Source organism: Eschrichtius robustus, chromosome 20, assembly GCF_028021215.1.
Source record: "Eschrichtius robustus isolate mEscRob2 chromosome 20, mEscRob2.pri, whole genome shotgun sequence".
NCBI lineage: Eukaryota > Metazoa > Chordata > Mammalia > Artiodactyla > Eschrichtiidae > Eschrichtius > Eschrichtius robustus.
In genome coordinates, this window is record NC_090843.1 from 43,383,604 (window position 1) to 43,403,361 (window position 19,758).

General features: G+C 50.4%; 1 protein-coding gene across 3 annotated transcripts in view; it reads right to left on the bottom strand.

Annotated features, from left to right (window-relative positions):
• Nucleotides 1-19,758, bottom strand: part of BCAS3 (BCAS3 microtubule associated cell migration factor) — a 568,366-nt gene that overhangs the window by 10,413 nt on the left and 538,195 nt on the right. For 2 of the 3 annotated variants that reach the window (XM_068530786.1, XM_068530787.1), the window contains exon 23: nucleotides 12,546-12,713. In XM_068530786.1, coding sequence (XP_068386887.1) covers nucleotides 12,546-12,713 — 168 coding nt within the window. Of the gene's footprint in view, nucleotides 1-9,271; nucleotides 11,352-12,545; nucleotides 12,714-19,758 lie in introns of those variants that run through there. The other variant, XM_068530788.1, reaches the window with a different exon arrangement.

The following is a 19,758-nucleotide window of genomic DNA, read 5'->3' on the forward strand; positions in this document are numbered from 1 at the left end:
CCCAGGAGGGCCCAAAATGCCCCCTCTAGCTCCAGGCCAGCAGCACAACACGGGGGGCAGAGCTGCGGCAGATGCAACCTGAGGTAGATGCAGGGGGGCAGCGTGGCGGTAGAGGACGCCCAGCCAGGTGCTGGACGGGCCTCCTTTGTGTGCGTCTGCATATGGGGCCCTGCGAACGTGCCCACTCAGCATGGCTCTGGGGAGGACACAGAGCTCGGAGACTGTCTCAGGGAACCAGGTGTCCGGCAGCCAGCCTCGACCTTCCTGCCTCCTGAAGTCCAGCCTTGAAGCTCGGAGGACCCCACCGAGCTCCCGGGCGGGGTCTTCCCGAGCCGCCCTCCGGGGCTGTGAGACAGCGCAGGGGCCCGTGGGCCACAGGAGAGATGTTGTTCCTTGAACACGGCTGGCCTGATGGGCTCGAGCCACGCCTGGCTCTCATTCAAATGTCCAAATGTAATTAAATTCTCTCCGACGCAGCGGAAGAGTTTGGTAAGATGTGGCTTTGCCCCTCCCATCAAGGTTAAGAAATCACCGTCATCTCTCATTCCGTGGGCTGACCCAATCTCCTCCCTGCCACTGATCTGTCCCGTTCTGTACAGTTACGGCCTGTGCTCTGATCTGTTTTCTAGAGCTGATGGGGCTGGGGCCCGTGCCGCGCCCTCTCCCCCACTGTCCCACTTTACCCACCTGAGAGGACGGCCAGCTGAGGCCAAAGCAGCAGGCTCGCTTTGACTGAGCAAGTCAGTGCACTGTGGGCTGGGCAGGGCCGGGGAGGTGAGCGGCCCTGGGGACACGGCTGCCGAACCCAGGCTCGCCTCGGGGACACACCAGTGTCCTCCTTCCACTGCCTAGACGCGCGGTGTCTCGTCACACCCTGCTGAGGGATCCCCTCTCTGTAGCTTCTCACAACAGGATGCACTCGAGAGCCTCTGGCCTGGCCCTAGAGCCCTCTATGGGAAATGGAGCCTCTCACAGTCAGGGCAGGGCGAGGCAGCCTGCCTGCCCCTACGCACGGAGAAGAGGAGGGAGGCGTGAAAGCAGCAGAGGAATGGAGAAGGCCAGGGGCGGCCTGGGAGCCGTCTCCAGGAATCCCTGGGACCTCCACGTCTCACAGGATTGCTGGTCATTTCTGGCCTGGCAGGGCTCCGAACGGGTTAACGGGCAGCACGGTCCAAGGTGCGGGCCTCGGTGAGACGGAGGGTGGCCCACTCAATAGAAAGGAGGGCGCACTCACCCGAGGCTTCGGTGCCTCTCCCCAGCCTCCCGTTCAGGACCTCCCTGAATTCAAGCAGAACATCCCCTAGACAGGCTGCCTTTTCCAGCTTCCCTTCCCAACTGAGTATCTTCAGTTTATGGCTTATTTTTACTTAGGGATTTATGACTTTCATGGTAATGGGTTCCATTCTACTTCCTCTATGTCGATTTTTCTAATCTTTGTGGTATAGGCTTTACGAGAGTTTCTTAATAAGTCGGGGTAGTATTCTTTTTGAAACAAACTGTCCTGCAAGTTAATGACTTAGAGTGGGTGTGGATGCTCCCCAGAGACAAATGGGGGCTGGGGAGGGGATAACCAGGGTGGGGGTAGGTAAGACTCTTCTAGATTAAATACAGGTCCCTTTAAGACTCTTGGCCAGCTCCTGGACCAGAGTCCCCCAGGCTGCTCACCAACATCCCTATCTGAGATCTAGGACCACTTTTAGGCGCACGTGGCACTTCCACACCAAAGAATGCTCACCCTGGAGATGGGCACAGCACACAGCAATCCCAACATTGCTGACCTGACTCTAAATAGGAAAAATTTCGTATATTTGTTTCCAAATGGTAAACTTTAGTTTAGTAATGGATTTAATTTAATTTCTTGGCGGCATTACTGCCAAGGCCATAGGGCTGGTGCCTGCATATCAGCGAAGGTTTTAAGGAAATGAACTAGTTCTTAGTTCAGTTGTCCTAGGCCAAGCTTAGCTAAGACAGTGGTGACGGGGTCAAGGTCTCTGTTGCCTCTGTTAGGGTCCCAGCCTATGATCTTGACCCCACAGTCACGAGTCTCGATTAATTGCTGCGGTGCCGCCCGTCCAGATGAAAAAGCTGGGCGGATACTGGGTTTGCCTTTGTGCTCTGTCCGCAGACTGGCTGCTGGTGCCGGGGCTCTATTCATTATTCAATTCAGCTCGCTCAGACGAGCCTTTCCATTTGCTCCTCCAGGAGAAATAACAAATCTAGAAATGCAATTCCACTTTGCTGTATTACGATATTGATTTGCCCGTGGAGTGGGAGTGCATTTGTTCTGTCAGCCCCCCGGTGGGCAGGAAGGGGTTAACCAAATGTTTATCACAAGGCTGGCTTCAGAGTTGAAAGTAATGTGATCAGTAATGAATTTTGTGTTACATTAGGTTGTATAAATGGACAGACAAGCGCAGACAACAAGTGGCCAGGAGTCGGGGCTAATCTAATGATGTAAAAATAGAGACAGCACCAATTATACTAGGGGCCAGCTCCAGGCTCCTGCAGGGACTGCAAATGAATAGGTACAAATCAAATTACTCACTAATAGACGCACTACAAGAGGGGCAGTCAATGGTAAATGCATTAGAGCCTAGTGACCTCTCTGCTCTGCACAGCAGAATCCGAAAATTTGACTTCCATCTTAAAAGTGGGGGGCAGGGAGTGAGGTTCTCAAAGAAACTCTTGTTGGGGAAAGCACGGCAGCTACTCCCCATCCCAAACCAGTCCGTTGCCAGAAGGTACCGCCTGTCTGAGCCGACCTCTTGCCCTCACTCCAATGCCTCCTGAATGAAGCCTGAGCACCAGGGCAGGGGCGGGGGGCCTCTTGAGGGACCAAAAGAGCAGTGGATGAAGCCCGGCACGTAGGCAAAGACAGGAAGTTACATACCAACACACTTCACAGCCATGTGCCTCTCAGGGGTGATGGTTTTTACTGCTATGTCAAGGGCTGTGTCCGTATTGAAAATAAAATATTTCTTTAAAGAGGATCACAACATGGACCTTTCAGAGAGCAGCCGGTGCCGAGATCAAAGGGAGCAGATATGAAAATCTGGTTTGACCACTGAGCGCGTTGCAGGGAGTGCTCGTGGTCTGTTCCGAGGCACAGCACATGCAGGGTTTTATCTATTTCTCGCCAGCCTGAGCTGGTCTGTCCTTCCCTCTGTTCCTCCTCCCAGTTCTGCCTACGCCCCTACAAGGGAATGGGAGCAGGAAAGGATGTGGAATTACCACCAGCACTTGCGCAGCCCCTCAGGTTTTCTTCCTCCCTCTCGGGTTCTATGAATGTGGAAACCAGGCCTTAAGTTCCAAGCTGCTTGGCAGTGCTGCTGGGCTGCTCAGAGAAGGCTCACGGAGACGTGCTCAAACGCATGAACCATATGCTTAGATTCAGCTCCCAGCGGCTTGGGGAGGAATAAAGTATGAAACCAAAGGACCCAGGCCCATGCCCGGACGGAAGCAGGGGAGGTGGGGGGCGGCCCTGGTAGGCTCGGCCCACCTGCTCCTCCCCCCAACCCACCCCTAAGGCCAACACCAGTCACATACATCAAAGTGGAGATGGCAAGCTGGTCCTGGCCAACTGGAGATGATGGGAACCGGCCAGAAAAATGAGCCCCCTGGCCCCAACCTGGCAGGGAGGGCAGGCACAGAAGGGAAAAAATCATCCTGAACAAATGAAGCAACTGGATGTCAATTCTCCCCAAACTCAATTAAGCACACAGAGGGGTGGGACTGCAAGCTATCGGGCTACACTAAATAAAACATATGTGGGGGGAATCGGGGGAGGTCTGGGAAGCCTGGTGCCGGGGGATTCTGCCAGGACATTTTAAAATGCTTTCTGTGGTGGGCCTGCAGGTCCCTGGGGGCAGGGGTGGGGTTCAAAGAGAAGTGGGCAGGAAGCAATCACCAAATGTCAGAGGTTAGACAGCTGACTCTGGGGTGGGTACTCGGAAACGCCTCCCTCTGTAAATTCAATCTGATGGGCATGGCTTGGCTTCCTTCCTACAGGACTCTTTTGCTTCAAGAGCCCAGGCTCTGGATTCCTAAAGGGTCAGAGGGCCATTTCCAACTTTCATTTTCTGTGTGTCTGTTTGTCTTTCCTCTGTCACCAGCCATCCCACCTGGGGGGGTGGTCGAAATACCTCAGGCCACCTTCTGAGGCAGTAGAGGGGCAGAGGCAGGGGCAGAAGGGAAAGATGGGTATTTAACCATCCATGACTGTGTTCAACTTTGTTCGGATCTCACACCTCGCAGAAAGGTCAATGGTTAAAGGTGAATTCTCTGGCAGAAGAGGAGGAACAGAGAGAAATCCTCCCGTTCGTTAACCATTTACCCATGTTCATGTCTTCAGAGAAGGGCCCTTATCTGGGGGTCCAACGGCCCTTCTCCACCCCTTGTCCAAGCCTGTCTGTTTTCCACAGGAATCCCTGCTTCCATGTGGGGCAACACGTAGAGAGGGGACTCAAGATTCACTGATGAGGTCACATGGGCACTTCCTCCTTGTAGACAGGAATCAGTGTGCTTTGGTTAAAGAATTCAAAGAAGACTTTGGGCCACCGAGAAATGTGCAGAGAAGCTTCTCAGCCCTAAACTTCCATTACAGCTCTGCCTTTGCCTGGGGCTTCCAGCAGCCTTAGGGGGAAAAGGAGAGAGGGATGGAGGAGGGAGGGGGGAGGGGAAGGAGGAGGAGGAGGAGGAGGGAGAAACTAACTATCTAGAACTGGCCAGAAACTGACAAGTGTGTCTTTTAAACACAACCCTTCTTTCCATTGCTCTGACTGGCTTTCCATTTACCTCTCAGGAGCCACGAAAACCCATCCAGTCATTCAGCAAACATTAACTGGGGCTCAGCTTGGCTCTTGTCCCAGTGCTAGATGCTGGGCAGGGAAAGGCTGGTGGTTAGAGGTAACAAAGAGGAATCGGACTCAGTCCGAGGAACCGGAATTGGGCTAAGACACACAGTATGGCTGAGAGAGGGGCTCAAGAGACCACCAGAGCTGAGCCTTGCCCCGGTGGGATGGAGAAGGGACTCCGCCATTGCTAGTTAGTGGAAACGGCAACATGTACTACCTGCCCAGGGCCAAGTGTCCAGTGAGTAGGCGATGCAGAAATTCAGAGAAAGCTTCAGACAACGTGAGATTGGAGCTTGGTCTAAAAAGGTGACCGGGCAGTGGGTGAGGGCAGCAGGCCCCTGAACAGAGCCAGGTCAGCAGTGCATGTGCTGGGGATGATGGGTGAGGGTGTCTGCATGGAATATGAATAAGGGGCAACTGTGGAAGGGAAGTGGGGGAGCAGGCTGGAAAGGAAGGTGAGGAAGGCCTGTAAGAGACTTGAAATATCACAGCAAGGAGCCCAGGCTGTCACGTGTGGGCCCTGGGCTCTTGTGAAGAGGGAAACAGGACGGGCAGAGGAGGCCCTGACAGTAAGGATGCCTTCCTTTTCTGGGTCTCCCTTCTCGGGAATAAAATGTGGGAGTGATTGATAAACCCCTCGGACCAGGTGACAGGATCTTAAGAACTGGAAATTCTTCCTGGACATCTCCTTTTTTTGTTTTTTTATAAATTTATTTATTTTATTTTATTTTTGGCTGCGTTGGGTCTTCGTTGCTGCACACGGGCTTTCTTTAGTTGCGGCGAGCGGGGGCTACTCTTCGTTGCGGTGCGTGGGCTTCTCATTGCGGTGGCTTCTCTTGTTGTGCAGCACGGGCTCTAGGCATGCAGGCTCAGTAGTTGTGGCTCGCGGGCTCAGTAGCTGTGGCTCGTGGGCTCTAGAGTGCAGGCTCAGTAGCTGTGGCTCACGGGCTTAGTTGCTCCGCGGCCTGTGGGATCTTCCTGGACCAGGGATCGAACCCGTGTCCCCTGCATTGGCAGGAGGATTCTTAACCACTGCGCTACCAGGGAAGCCCTGGATATCGCCTTTTAATCCCACATGTTTCAGTTATGATTTCACTTCAAAGCTTTAATTTTTCCTCCTTTGTACATCGCAGAGAGGGACATCTACCTGGCGGTGGTGTGACAACTGTAGGACGCTCACATGGTTAGCATGGAGTCTGAGGCGTAGAAGCCGTTTGGGAGGTGGCGGCCGTGAGGACAAAGGAGAGGAGGAAATGAGGCAACCTAAGCGCTCGGCACAGGGAACAGCGGCCAGGACATCACGGGAACAGGAGGCCAACATTTCCTTCACCTCCTGTCTTCCCTCTCCCTTGGCCTCAGAGAGGAAGAAAGTGAGCTGAGAGAGGGAAAGCTTTATTCCCTGGAAGGCAGGCACCGTGCCCAGGGGCACCTCCAGAGAGCTCGCCTGCCTGCAGCGGCCCTGGAGAGAAGGTGAGGGCCTACTGAGGAGGTGGCTGAGAGGAGCCCCTGAAAGCATTTTGGAAAGGCACCGAAGAAGGCGAGAAAATCCAGGGCCCGACTAGGTAAAGCAGAGGAAAGTACCTAAGGGACTGGCTAAGTTGCTTCGATGATAGCGCTTGCCTGAGAGTAGGGATGTCTAAAAGATAAGAGAATTAATTCACTGCCCCATGCCTGCAATTACTGTCACGTGATCATGTGGCACCCTGAGATGGGAGGGGGCTGACACGGCTCCTACTGGAAATGCAGCCTTAGCACGAAAATGTTCCCAGCCCTCAGCAATGAGGCAAGCAGGAGTTCCAAGGCCCATTGGAAGAGCTAATCCTAGAGGTAGGATAGAGGGTCCAACATACTGGGTTATTTGTTTTGGGGTGTCCATCTGGTCAACTCCAGGAACAACAGCTAACATTTATTGAGATCTTAATTCTCACATTTCTGAAATGAAAGATATTAACACGCACACACAAAAACAGTGCTTTTAGTTCATCTTTTTGCAAAACATGGGTAGTCAATGGACTTTGTTAATGGATATTTGTTAATTTACTTATTGATATTTGTTAATTCACTTATTGAATGGATATTTGTTAATTCACTTATTGAACCCTTCCTGTGACCATTTAAAAGCTGTGTATACTGTTCAAAATGTGCTTTCCATATTAAGGAGGAAAAAAGGTACAGCCCTTTCAAAAAGTAAAAGTAGTTTCTGACAGAAATCTTTGGAAGACCTTTAGCTGAAAATAATCTCACAGCCTTTTCTGCTGAGTAACTACTATACACGCAGGAAAACTCAGAGGATTTAGCAGAATAAACTAGAGCACTGCTTTCCAAACTGGAGATCGCAATTCATCGATGTATTGTAAAATCAGTTTAGTGAGTCATGACTGCATTAAAAAAAAATGTATACAGCTGAGTCACATCATTGTACAGCAGAAACTAACACAGCATTGCACAGCAACTGTACCCCAATTTTTAAAAAAAATGAAATAAAATAGTATTGGAGTGTACTGCCTATACTATTGTTTTCTGAAAGTTTTATATATTTGAGCAAGGAAGTAAATGTATTTCTGATGGAAGGTAAGAGGTAAAGATTGAGCCCCCAGTGTGATCCCCAAGAGTAGCTGCTTCTGGACTAGGACAGAATCTGTTAAAGAGACTCCAGACAGAAAAGGATGAGCCTCTTTCCTACCCTTAGCGCTGTGATCATAAAGGAGAACGAAACAGCGTTCCCAGGACGGCAGGAAGCCACAGTCATGGGGAAGAGTCAGTCCCGCTTGACCCTGACTGCTGACTTAGTGAGCTCTTAAGAGTCAACAGCAGCAAAGGGAGGCTGCCTGCAACAGAGATGTGTCAATACTTCAAACAGCTGGTCAGGACCTGTGAATTAGGCCTAGGGCTTTTGCTATTGGATGTGGGAGAAAGCCAGAAAAAGAAAGACAAGGTTTAGCTAAATCGTGATTGAAAGAGTTAAAGTGAAAATAAAGTTAATATGTGTCCAGGTGTTTATGAAAATTTTTTTGGTATAAGGTTATACCTTTACTTAGACACAAAACAACTGGAATAAGTAAATGTTTTGCTTATCGAAAAAAATCCTATTTTTCTAGAAAAGGCAATATTGAAAGGCATGTCTACTAAGCAGGAATTAGTCATGTTATTTTGAGGGGCTGAGAGAGGAGGGGCTGTAGGAGACAGCATTCCCGGCAGAAGGAGAAGTTTGTGCAGAGGCCCGGCAGGCAGAGGGAACACGTGTGCTTAGGGACCCTCCGGGGACTTCAGCTTGGCTGGAGCTCGCCCAGAGCAGTGAGAGAGGAGTCCGCAGACAGGGCAGCGGCTGGTCATGAAGGGCTTTGTACGCGATGAGACGGGGTGAATCCGGGAGAAGGACAGGGCTGGGGGGAGAGAAGTTCAGTTCCTGGATATGTGGAAACATCGACAGGTGACTGGAGACATGGTCTGGAGATCAGGAGAGGAAGCCAACTTGGAGAATCTTTGGAAATCATTGGTTTATGGGTAGTAATTGAGGCCACGGAAGCAGAGGGGATGGCCCTGTTCGCACTGAGGGAGAGGAAAGAGGGCTAAGAAAGGGCCTGGAGAAATACACTGAAGGCCGACAGAGAAAGCAAGCCCAGGGAAAGGACGGAGAAGTAGCAGAGGCAGAAGAAAAACCATGAGAGTGTGGTGAAACAGGAACTACAGGGAGATCACTCCAAGATCACAGGGCCTGGCTCACCGGGCCAGCGCTGGGGCGACATGGACATTCGGTGGTGACTCTGGGGAGATGGGCATTGTGGCCGGGCAGGCTGGGGGTAGGAAGTGCTCCTCCTCTCGACAGGAGGAGAGGGGAGGTTGCTGCAGGGACGTTTAGGGTCTGGGTGCAGGAGGCCAAGGGATTGCTCAAATGGTGACCACCATTTTCTGAGGGTGAGAGACAAGCTGGTGGGGTAAGAGATTTGAGGGGAACGGTTAGTTCGACATAGTGTCCATGAAGAAGGAAAGAGACTGATTTCAAGATGCTGGGTGGACAGAGCACAGGTACCATATTGAATAAAGTGCAGACTGATTCATACCAAGTAAACAGCAATAATATGGAAAAAAATAATAAAATACAAACTCTTAGAGGACCAGAGATCTGGGGAATCTCTAAGAGAATGAAAACAGGCCAGAAGCCACAGCAGTAAAGCAGGGGCTGCAGCAGAGCTGCTAACACCTAGGTTAAATGTAGAATCCATTCACCCAGTGGTTACTGCACACCCCGTGTGTCAGACACTGTTCTAGGCACTGGGGTCTGCTGCAAAAGATGAGTGCAAACTGAGAATCGGAAAAGGGGGCACTGGGAAAATGCAGAAGGACTGCCAGGGCTCACTGGAGAGTAGAGACCGTACGTTTGTAGAGGTACCGATCTGAACAACTTATGATTTTTCTTCAGCAACCTAAGTGTACGAGCAGAGCTGGCTTGACCTGGATTTTGTTTTGCTGACTGGGGACAATGGAAAGGTAACAGGGGCAAGAGGTGTGAGGATATTAGAAAGAAAGCAGTTCAGTCCGTTATTTCTGAGCTGGACTTGCAAATCTAATTTTGATCCAATTAGACTAACTGGTCACAGCCATCCTGGAGGACAGAGCTAACACCCGTCTCACAGGTTAACTACGTTTTAAAACGGGCCTTCTCAAACTTTAATGTGCATAGAGATCTTGTCAAAACGCAGGTGCTGACTCAGTAGGGCTGGGTGGGGCCTGAGACTCTGCATTTTTAATCAGCTCCTGGATACAGACAGCGCTGCCGGTTCACAGACCACTCTGCGAATAGTAAGGTTTTGAAAGGTTTTGCTTTACTTTGGGGGAGAGTTGTTTTGCACTATGGTACAGCTTACCAGTGGGGTGCTGGAGCTGGCTGACTGCTACATTTTCAGGAATTCTGCCAGGTGACTGACATCATGTTGACAGCCTGAAATTGGCCGTAATGGGAGGTTCTGTCCTATGGCAATGCCCAACTGCTATACATCAGGGCTTTCCTGCTTCCCTTTGGAGAGCTGGTTGTTAAACATTTATCGGCACATCACTAGGTAAACCTGTATAACAGTGAAGCATGGATACAATGGGCTTTGGTGTCAGGGGTCAGGGAGCATCCGTCCCGGGTACTACACTAAACAAAGAGCCTGCTGCAGGCATTACAGAAACTGATCATCTCTGGTGCCTCGGAGGAACCAACAGAGGCACATGCTTGGGTCACCCTATCCCATGAGCACCTAGAGGAGCGGGCTGTGGAAAGCGAGAGCGGGACTGAGAGGCTGCTCTGAGCAAAGGGTGACTTGCTGGAAATTCTCATCCACGTTGCCTGGCTATCTCTGGCAGCAGGCTGACTCCGGTGTGGGTGTGTCAGGCTGCCCTTTCAAGGCCCTGGGCTGCACGACCAGGCTGATACTTTATCTGGAGTTGCAAAATGTGAAAACTGATTCTCAACAAAGGCAGAGGGGAACAGGTTAACTTCCATGATATCTGCTTAACTTATTGGCCTTTAAAATCGAGGCAGAGTTTAAAAGCAACAACAAAAACATATATATGTGTGCACACATATAGACTGATAGATTTAATCTGGTCAAAGAAAACCGAATGAATCCCATTTGGTGACAGTTTGGGGAGGAAAATGAAATCCCTATGCTCAAAAAGGGCGTCTCCTATTTTCTGACCTGTGGGTCATGCAGTTTTAATTTCCTCTCTCTCGCTCCTTTTTTTTTTTTTTTTAATTTCATGAACCTGCTTAAGGCCACAAAGACTCTCCCGAATCCTTCAGCTGTCTGGCAGATGAATGGCTGCCAGCTTCGCTCAGGTTACTAATGGTCTGTGCCAGGCTGAAGTTCCCCAACTCTGCCTGAATGCGCCTTCCAAGACTTCCAATCTGTTGCTGGATGACACGGAGGGGCTCTAAGTGGCTTCTGAGGAAGGCGGCTGGGGAGGAGAGCTGACCCAGAGCTGCTCTGGCCCCTGGAAGGGTGGCTCCTTGGGAGTGTGTCTGGTGCCACCGGCTCTGGTTTGTGTGAGCTGGGGCTGGCCAGGGCCCCACAGACGTAGGGGAAAGCTGCGCTACGAGCAAGGTTCAGAAAGGGAAAAGCTTTTCTCCCTTCGGCCAGCTTCCAAGCAAAATGGGGTTAGAGTCCCTGTAAATGGCACAGCCGCTTCTCATCTCCGGATCCAGGTGGGAGAACAACGGCATGATGACCTGCCATTCGCGAGCTGGATGGCTTTACAATGGGGGTGGAGAGGTGGCGTGCCCACGTCTGTGCTTGTGGGAGTCGAGGGGGTGGGACATGGCTTGTTGCAGCTTCCATGGTGCACGTCTTCCTTTCCAGGGAAGAAGGGGGCGTGGAGGGGGCCGGTCCTCAGAGATGGCTGTCTCCTGTGGCCAGATAAAGCATCTCTCCATCTCTAGCCAACTCCCTCTCTTGCATCTATTCTGTTAATTTGCCAATTATCACACGAGAGCTATGGGCAGGCATGAAGCTAGTGCTGTGGAGAAAGAGATGAGGGCAATGTATCTCTATCCTGTTAGTGTAGGAACAGAGGAACTGAATGGGATGGGGAAGAAGAGAGGGAAAAGGTTAACTGCTAAACCCAAATATCTAAAAGACCTGGAGGATCTGCAGGAAATTGGGACTGTGTAATAATGTCAGGCATTTTGAGCCCCGCCAAAAATGCTTTGACTCTCGATCTTGCTGGTCCTGATTCCTGCCCCAGGGTTGTAAGTTTCTCCTCCCTGGAATCCCCTCTTCAGGTAGGCACGTGGATCAGGGATGGAGCAGTTCATGGTAAAGAATAACAGGCTTGAGAGGACTCAGGCAAGCAAGAGTGAGAAGGCCTGCAGCCAGGATCTGCTCCATCCCCGAACAAAGATCCTGTTGACCTCAGAACACCGGCAAGAGGCCTGTGGGGCGGTCTTCCTCAGGGATAAAAGCCGGACTAGAGCTGGCACTAACAGCACAGATGTCTAGAAGGAAGGGGTACTTTAGAAAAAAGGAGAGGCAGGCTGTACTGTAATTCTGCGAAGATGGAAGGGTTGTGGCCTTTCCTAAGTGCATACGTGTGTGTGTGTGTGTGTGTGTGTGTGTACACCTGCTTGCCTGGGGCAGGGCTTACCCATCATCTAAGGATGTCTCTGCTCTATGGATGTGAGAAGCTACCCCAGGCCCCAGTTGCTGGACCGTCTCAGAGACAAGAGTGCAGAGGCAAAAGGCAGTGTAAGAAAAAGCTGTCTGGGGGATCACACCAGCCTTGCCTACTTCATCCTTGCTCCCTCCCAGGCTGGCAGGGCCCACTGATACTCTCCAATCTATAAAGCCTGCGGCAGGGCAGAAGAAGGTGTGCTGCCTCAGTGTTCAGTGCTCAAGGGCTGCTGAAACCTTAGGGACACCGAGGCTGTCCCTTCCCCTGGAGAAGGTGTCCTTCTGGGAGCCACCTATACAATACAATTGTGTAACCACAGCATGTTTGCATGCATTAGTCCATGTAGGAGGGGTCGGTTCCCTGGGAACCCCCCTCTACACTGGGTTTCCCAATATCAGAAGCTTCCAAAATGGATGGCAATCAGAGTACTAACTAAAGAAACAGATGGTTAAAACACACACCCTCTCCCACCAGAGAAGCTCCAGACCCACAGGTGCCATTCACGACCAAGCCAGGCTAGGAGTGTGAGGCCACCTTTACCTGTTCCGGAGCCCACCACGTCCCGGCTCGGTGACTCGGCCATGGCATCGGCCAGCCGCTCCCGCAGGCCCTCCTCCGTGTGCTCCATGGAGGCCATGTGCCGCAGCCCGAAGCCCTCCGGCCAGCTCCCACACACCTCCAGCAGGGTCACGCTCCGGTCGAAGGTACCTGCAGTGCACAGGGGACATCTCACGCTGAGTCACCTTGCAGAGAGCGGGCCGTTCTCTATGTCTGCCCACCGCCAACTCCCCGCCCTGCCCAGGGTCCATCTTAGCCCTTCCACAGGACGGATGAAGGAGGGAACACCACGAAACACGGATGTGCAGGGCAGAACGAGACAGTTCATGCCACCAGATCAGAGCGTGTAGACCTCCACGGCGTTGGGCTAGTGGTTTTTGAACTGTTTTCTTTTTTTGTTATTGTTGCATGGCTTGTAGGATCCTTGTTCCCCCATCAGGGATCGAAACCGGGCCCTCAGCAGTGAAAGCACAGAGTCTTAACCACTGGGCCGCCAGGGAACTCCCCCGAACTGTTTTCGGAGGACCTACAGGGTTCTCTGAAGTCTTCAGGGACTGCTTCAAGATCTAGGTCAAGGGGCTTCCCTGGTGGCGCAGTGGTTGAGAATCTGCCTGCCAATGCAGGGGACACGGGTTCGGGCCCTGGTCTGGGAAGATCCCACATGCTGCGGAGCAACTAGGCCCGTGAGCCACAACTACTGAGCCTGCGCGTCTGGAGCCTGTGCTCCGCAACAAGGGAGGCCGCGACAGTGAGGCCCGCGCACCACGATGAAGAGTGGCCCCCACTTGCCGCAACTAGAGAAAGCCCTTGCACAGAAACGAAGACCCAACACAGCCAAAAATAAATAAATAAATACATAAATAAACAAACAAACCCAAAGTTTAAAAAAAAAAAAAAAGTTGGTGTGTTAAGGTGCTCAGTTACGAATAATTATTAAAAAAAAGATCTAGGTCAAGGGTAGGAAACTTCTTTCCCGGGTTCAAGCAAACCCCCCTCCCCACTTTTCTCTGTTTGATGGAATAGGGCTTCACCTAAAGATTCATTTTTAAAAGGGGTTACATAGCTTAAAATTTTTTTAAGAAAGCATTCTAAGTCACCATATCCTATAACCTATACCCCTCAGAAAGGTTATGTCCCAAGATCCAACGGCAAGTTTGTGGCAGGCTTGGTTCAAGAACTCAGATCTTCCGATGGCTCAGTCTAGAACTCATTCTACTCCACCACATACAGTCCCCCAGCTGCCCCAGGACATGTGCACCACTGGGGCACCATTTGCAGGATGGCAGCACGAGACTTGGGTGATAGCATCTTCAGCAAAGACCTTCCCTTGATCTGAAGCTGCTTCCCAATTCCAAAAAGTACACGGTGCTCTGCTGAATGCCAAGATTAGATTTTACATGCAAGATCGCTTCAAAGGCTAAATTTAAATTATTCTACTTTATTATACAGCAAGTCTTCTGTGAAAGCTTATTTCATCCACTCTCTCTTGGAAGGAGATTATAGTCATGCTCTGTTGCTTTAAGCACATACCATTTCCCCAGCGATTAGGTAACTGAATCCACTGCATTTATTGGGCTTGGTTCCTGCCAGCACCAGGAAGATGGGGAAAAAATGCAAATGCCAATGTTTCCCAAAGTTAAAAGTACACCACCACACACTCTTTTTATCAGGTCTTGCTTCTCCTCTTTGATCAGCCGTCAGAAACTATCTTCCCTCGGCAGTCAGGACTGGGCAGCGTCAGGGCACACTCTCTGCCAATGACAGGTGGTAATAGAGAGGGTGCGAGCCCCAGCCCCGGCAGGCGGCCCTGCCTCTGATAATGGCCAAAGCACTGAGGTGATAACCGTTCGTAAACACTCCGACAGCCGGTGACTCCATACATCAGCAAAGAGGGCCAGATAATCCTGAGCTCTCCTGACCAGACAAAGGCCCTTGGCCAGCCCGCTGGGATTTCTATGTGTGGCAAGGGTCACTCCTGGCTCCTGAATGTCATCAGCCAAGTTTGGCTTTGATTTATCTCTTGCCTAACTGGAGGGTAGATTCCTGGTGCCGGGGTAATGGTCAGCGTCTATAAATGCGTCTCCCCAAGAAGAGGCCACCTTGGGAGTCGGTTGCTGGGGATCAGCTTGTCAGGTCAGACTCAGGGACGGGGAGCTGCCCTATACCGCCTTCTCTCTCCAGCAGGTAGGGTCAGGCGGTGGGTCTGGGGAGCCAGGCGCTGGGCAGTGGGGGAGAGGTGCTCTGAGGTCAGCCCTCTAAGGGCCTGGGCTGTGCTAGTGATGCCCTGGGGCCCACACTCAACCGGCATCAGCCACGACTCAAAGATGCCCAGTCCCCAAGGACACACAAGGACTGAAGACACACAGTGGACTGTTGATTGCAGTGCCCACTCACTAAGTGATGTGAGGCGAGTCCCTCCACCTCCTTTTTCCATCTCTGAAGTAGTAACTCTTTGCCCCGTCTCAAAGGAGGGAAGAGATTAAGTGAGGTTCCTGCCGGGAGTCTGAGTTTTCCTCTACCGCCCCACTCTTAGTTGACAAGATCAAGAGCTACAGCACCAGTGTTCCTGGTCTGCCTGGGGTCTGCCTGGCAAGTCTATGCTTAGTAATTTCCAGAAGAGGAGAATAACAATAAAACGTGGGCACTCCTCCTCCCCGTGCGCTCAGGGCCGGGGCGGCAACTTTTTTTTTTTTTTTTTTTTTTAATGGACAGAGATGTCCCAGAGCCTGGGGAAGGGAAGAGGATGATCGTTCCTTTTCTCACTTCACAGGAGCAGGGTGCCTGCCTCTAGAAAGGCGCTCAGTCAAGGATTGTACATACTGTGTTTAGAGGTCAGGGCAGGTAAGCTGACAGCAGGGCCAAGAGGAGTATCAGAAGCCAAAGCAGGAAGAAAACGTAACAGTCCAGCAAGATGTTATAGCAAGAAGCGTGCAGGTAAGGGGCCCGGTCCATGAGACAGGGTAAAGGCCAGAGGAGTATGTAATATTTTAAGGGACAAAGTGACAGTGTACAGGAGAAAAGGATCATGAGCTAGTGTTATAGTGGAGAATGGAAACAGAAATACAGGCTCTAACACATATTACTTGTATGCGTATAGCTCTGGGCAAGCCCTTTACCTTTCTGAGCCTCTGATTCCTCATCCGTAAAAATGGAAAAACAACACAATCTTATAGGGGTGTTACGGGGTTTGCATTAGATAAATAGCATATAGTGAGTGCTCTGCACATAAGGGGTATGCTCGTGCAGATGTTAATAATAACAAATAGGTACAACTTTATACCACTTGAAGTATCATCGTAAATGTTGACTATCACAGTGATCCTGAGAGGCAAGAAGGGTACCACTCCAATTTATGGGAGAGGAGCTGGAAGCTCAGAGAGATTCAGTGGCTTGCTCAGAGTCTCTAAGTGACAGATCTGGAACACAAGCTCCTAACTCTTATCTTGGAGCTCATTCTACCAGCTTCATCTGCAGTGGAGAACTGTTACAGGGAGAAATCACCTCTATCTTTCCTAACTTGTTCTGAGAACTCCCGTCACCTTCAACCACGGCCTTTTAAAAATCTTGCCCACACCCAAACAGCCCAAGTTTCTTGGAGTATCCTGGTAACGCCGATGAGTCATCCTGTCTGTTGGATGGCACGCAGGAGAAAAGAAAAATTGACAGAAGATCTAATCTGTTCTCTCTTAGCAGGGGTACTGCGAGGAAGCTGTGAGTAGGAGGCTGGGGATACAAAAAGTGCTCAGCAAAGGAGCATTTGATCATTTCGACAGTCCTGAGAGGTCACAGAGAGCACGCCATCAGCGGTCCCGCTTATAGTGCTAGAGGGAGTCCCAGCAGAGGCCCAGCAATGCCCCCTTGCTGTCCATCCTTCCTGCCCGTGCAGATGAGGGCAGCAAAGGAGCTCACGGGGTCTCCTTGTCTTGGAGCGAGAAAAGGGCTGCAGGTGTGTGCGTGTGCCAGCAGGGGCTGGGGTTAGAGGCCGAGCCCTTGGAGAGTGAGGTCACCTCTGGGCTCTTAGGCAACTGCACATCTTGTCAGCGTGATCGGCACCGCTATCATTCATCTGGCCAGCCTAGAGACACTCCATCAGATGGGCTGGCCCTTTGAGCCCCATTACGGGGGAAAGGGTCAGTTTCAAGGGGGAGAAGACATTTAGTGCAGGCTGCTTGCAAAGCACAAAGTATATGTACTTAGCAACAAAGATCTTTAGCTGAAGCAACGCTCTGCTGTTTACCAAGCCCTCTCACGTTTATGATTTCGGTTAACTCACACATTCATCAAATATGGATTAGTGTCCACTGTGATATGAGTCAAGTCCCGTGCGGAGGGATGGGAATACAAAGTGAGCAAGAAAAAAAAAAAAAGCTCAAGGTCCACAAAATTCTGGGAAGCAGCAGTGATCACCATTTTACAGATCTGCATTTTTCGGAGACTGAGGGAGGTGAGACAACTTAAGGTCACCGGTCCTAAGTGCGACAGTCCTCCCGTGATGCTCCCTGGGGACGCCTTCCTTCAGGGCTGCCTCCCACCCCGCTGTTCTCTGAATATATTTTCTAAGATTCAGTTCAGGTCTCATTGGCTCAACGAAACCTTGTTATAATGATAATCTAAGTTATCATGAGCACTCTTCTACAAAGTCTGACTGTACACAAAATTCTTCACCTCTTGGGGTGAAGCTGGTGAAAGCTATAAACTTACCCCCAAAACGTGTATTGGCAAACGTGAAATGATATAAGCAGTTTCAGGGTGTTGAGGGATGCCTCTGAAGCCCATCCTCAGATCCCAGGTTAGTGAGGTCGGTCCCCTGGTGTTCTTCCCACACTGCCTTACATGATTCTCATGATCTGCTCTTCAACCTAGTTTAGAAGCTGCTTGAGGGCGTGGATTCCTCCACAAGCCGTAAGTCTGTAATAAGCACCGGACTTTGTGCATTGTGCTTGCTCCAAACATGTTTATTGACTGATTATGAACATCTGAGAAATTTTTTTTTTTTTTTTTTTTTTAAACATCTGAGAAATTTGACAGTCACTCTGGAGTCAATACCCTTTGGGTGTATTGTCCCAGAGACTAAACATCTAGGGCCAGGATTGGGAGGAGGAGATGGAGGCAAGCAGAAAAAGGAGCTAAAATTAAATAAGAGGAAGGAGAAAAATTGTAAGTGAGCGGAAAACAATGTTACAGTATCATTCTACTACCCCCTGGATGCTTAGTTTACAGGTGAGATTCTGGGAATTGGAAGAACCCAAACAATCTGCCTTGGATGACACAGAGAGCCAGGTTCATACAGGTGAGCTTCCCGAATCCTGCCTCCCAGCTTGGCATCCTGCGTTACACTCTCTCCCCAGAGGAGAAATGGGTCAGGTTCTCGGGTTTCACAAACGCATTAAAGGCATGCCATGACAGCTGGTGAGCCAGCAAGCTCCAGGGGGGAGGTGAGTGGCACACGTGCTCTGTCTTTTGTGCACCACTGTCAAGGGGCACGGAAGCCCAGCGGTGGAGGCAGCATGGGGGAGGTGGGATGTTCCTCTGAGCTGATAGTGTCTCATCACACCCTCGCTATTTAGGAGACTGGGGCTCAGCCTCCGCTTTGCATCCATTAGATTCAGCCCAGGGTTTGGATGTTGATGAGAGCCTGTTGATCAGATTTCCAGCCACCAGGGAGGCCAGGTACCAAGAGCAAAACTTGTCATTAAACAACGCTCTTCAAGACATAAGCCTTCCTGGGTGAGAGTGTGTGATGATAATGATGTCCATGGTGACTAAGAAATGATCCCAGGCATGATGAGAGCGGCCATGGGAGAGTGTCCCCACCTGATCTCCAAACTAGGGCACCAAACTGAGCTTGAGACTGGTGCTTTCTCTGTGCTTATATGAGCAGGTTGGTTCATACAAGCACGGGCTGAGGACTTTAGCTTTGTGGTTATTAGATGTGGCCACAGGCATGTTTCACTATCTCAACATGTGCTATGTCATGGCTAACAGACATGGGAGAGGGAGACTGAGAGCATATGAGGACCCCGTCTGTCCCTCTCAGTCCTTTACGTTGGTTCCCAAGATAACCGTAACCCACATCTAAAGACGCAGTACAGAGCAAAGAGGCCTAGACCCCAGCAATCTTTTATGACTCCGACTATCTAATGCTCACCAAACTTGTGACCGTGTACCATGTTTGTCCCATAGTCATCCGTTTGGCTGCGGGGTTTAGGTTTGGCGGTTAGGTCATTAAAGGATCTACTATTCCAGTTCAGAAGTAAACTTAGCAATAGAAGGGAAAGGTACCAGCAAAGTACAGAAACACCCTTAGCTAATGGTGGCAAGCCAGGAGATGCTGGCGAGCCAGATGTGGTGATGGCACATCTGTCCTCACAGGCCCTCGGGGCCACTAGCGGGAAGGAATTAGTCACTGTTCATCAGAGGTCCATGAACAGACTGCCGTGTGGGGCATGTCAAAGGCGCCTGAGACAGGGAAGAGGAATTCAACAGTAACTGAGACACTAAGAATTTCTGTGCTATTTAAAATAGTCATTTTGACAACAATTTTAACTGTAATATATGATCACAACTCATACTTTACAGCTTAGGATATAGATTACAAATCCAGACATCCAGGCTACAATTGGAATTCTCCCATTAACTTTTCTGGTTACTCTAGGTCTTAATTTCCCCACTTACCACATGGAGAATAAATGAGCAACTCTCATTTAAGGGGTTTGCTAATATTTTCAATGTAATGAACAGTAATACACTAACAGAGTAATGGTGACATGATGTCTGAGGTTCCTAGGGTATCCAAGGGTACCAAATTTCATTTTCTATGAACCAGTTCCATAATCAAGCAGCCACCCTGTAAAGGAGTCTTGGCTGGAAGAAGCAAGCAAGGATTCTCCCGTGGAGACTTTGGTGGAAGCGTGATGCTGCCGACACCTTGATTTTGAACTTCTGGCCCCCAGAAATATGAGAGAATACATTTCTGTTGTTTTAAGTTACCAAGTTTGTAGTAATTTGTTACGGCAGCCCTAGGAAAATGATAACACCTATAAAACAGGGAAATGAACGTTTGCCTTCCAGGGCTGTCATGAGCATCTGATCAGGTAGTACATGAAAGAGTGCTTTGTAAAACTGAACGGGGCCACTCCAACATAGGGGACTACCCCAGGGCTCTGTGAGCAGCTCTTCTTAGGGGCAGTGGGAT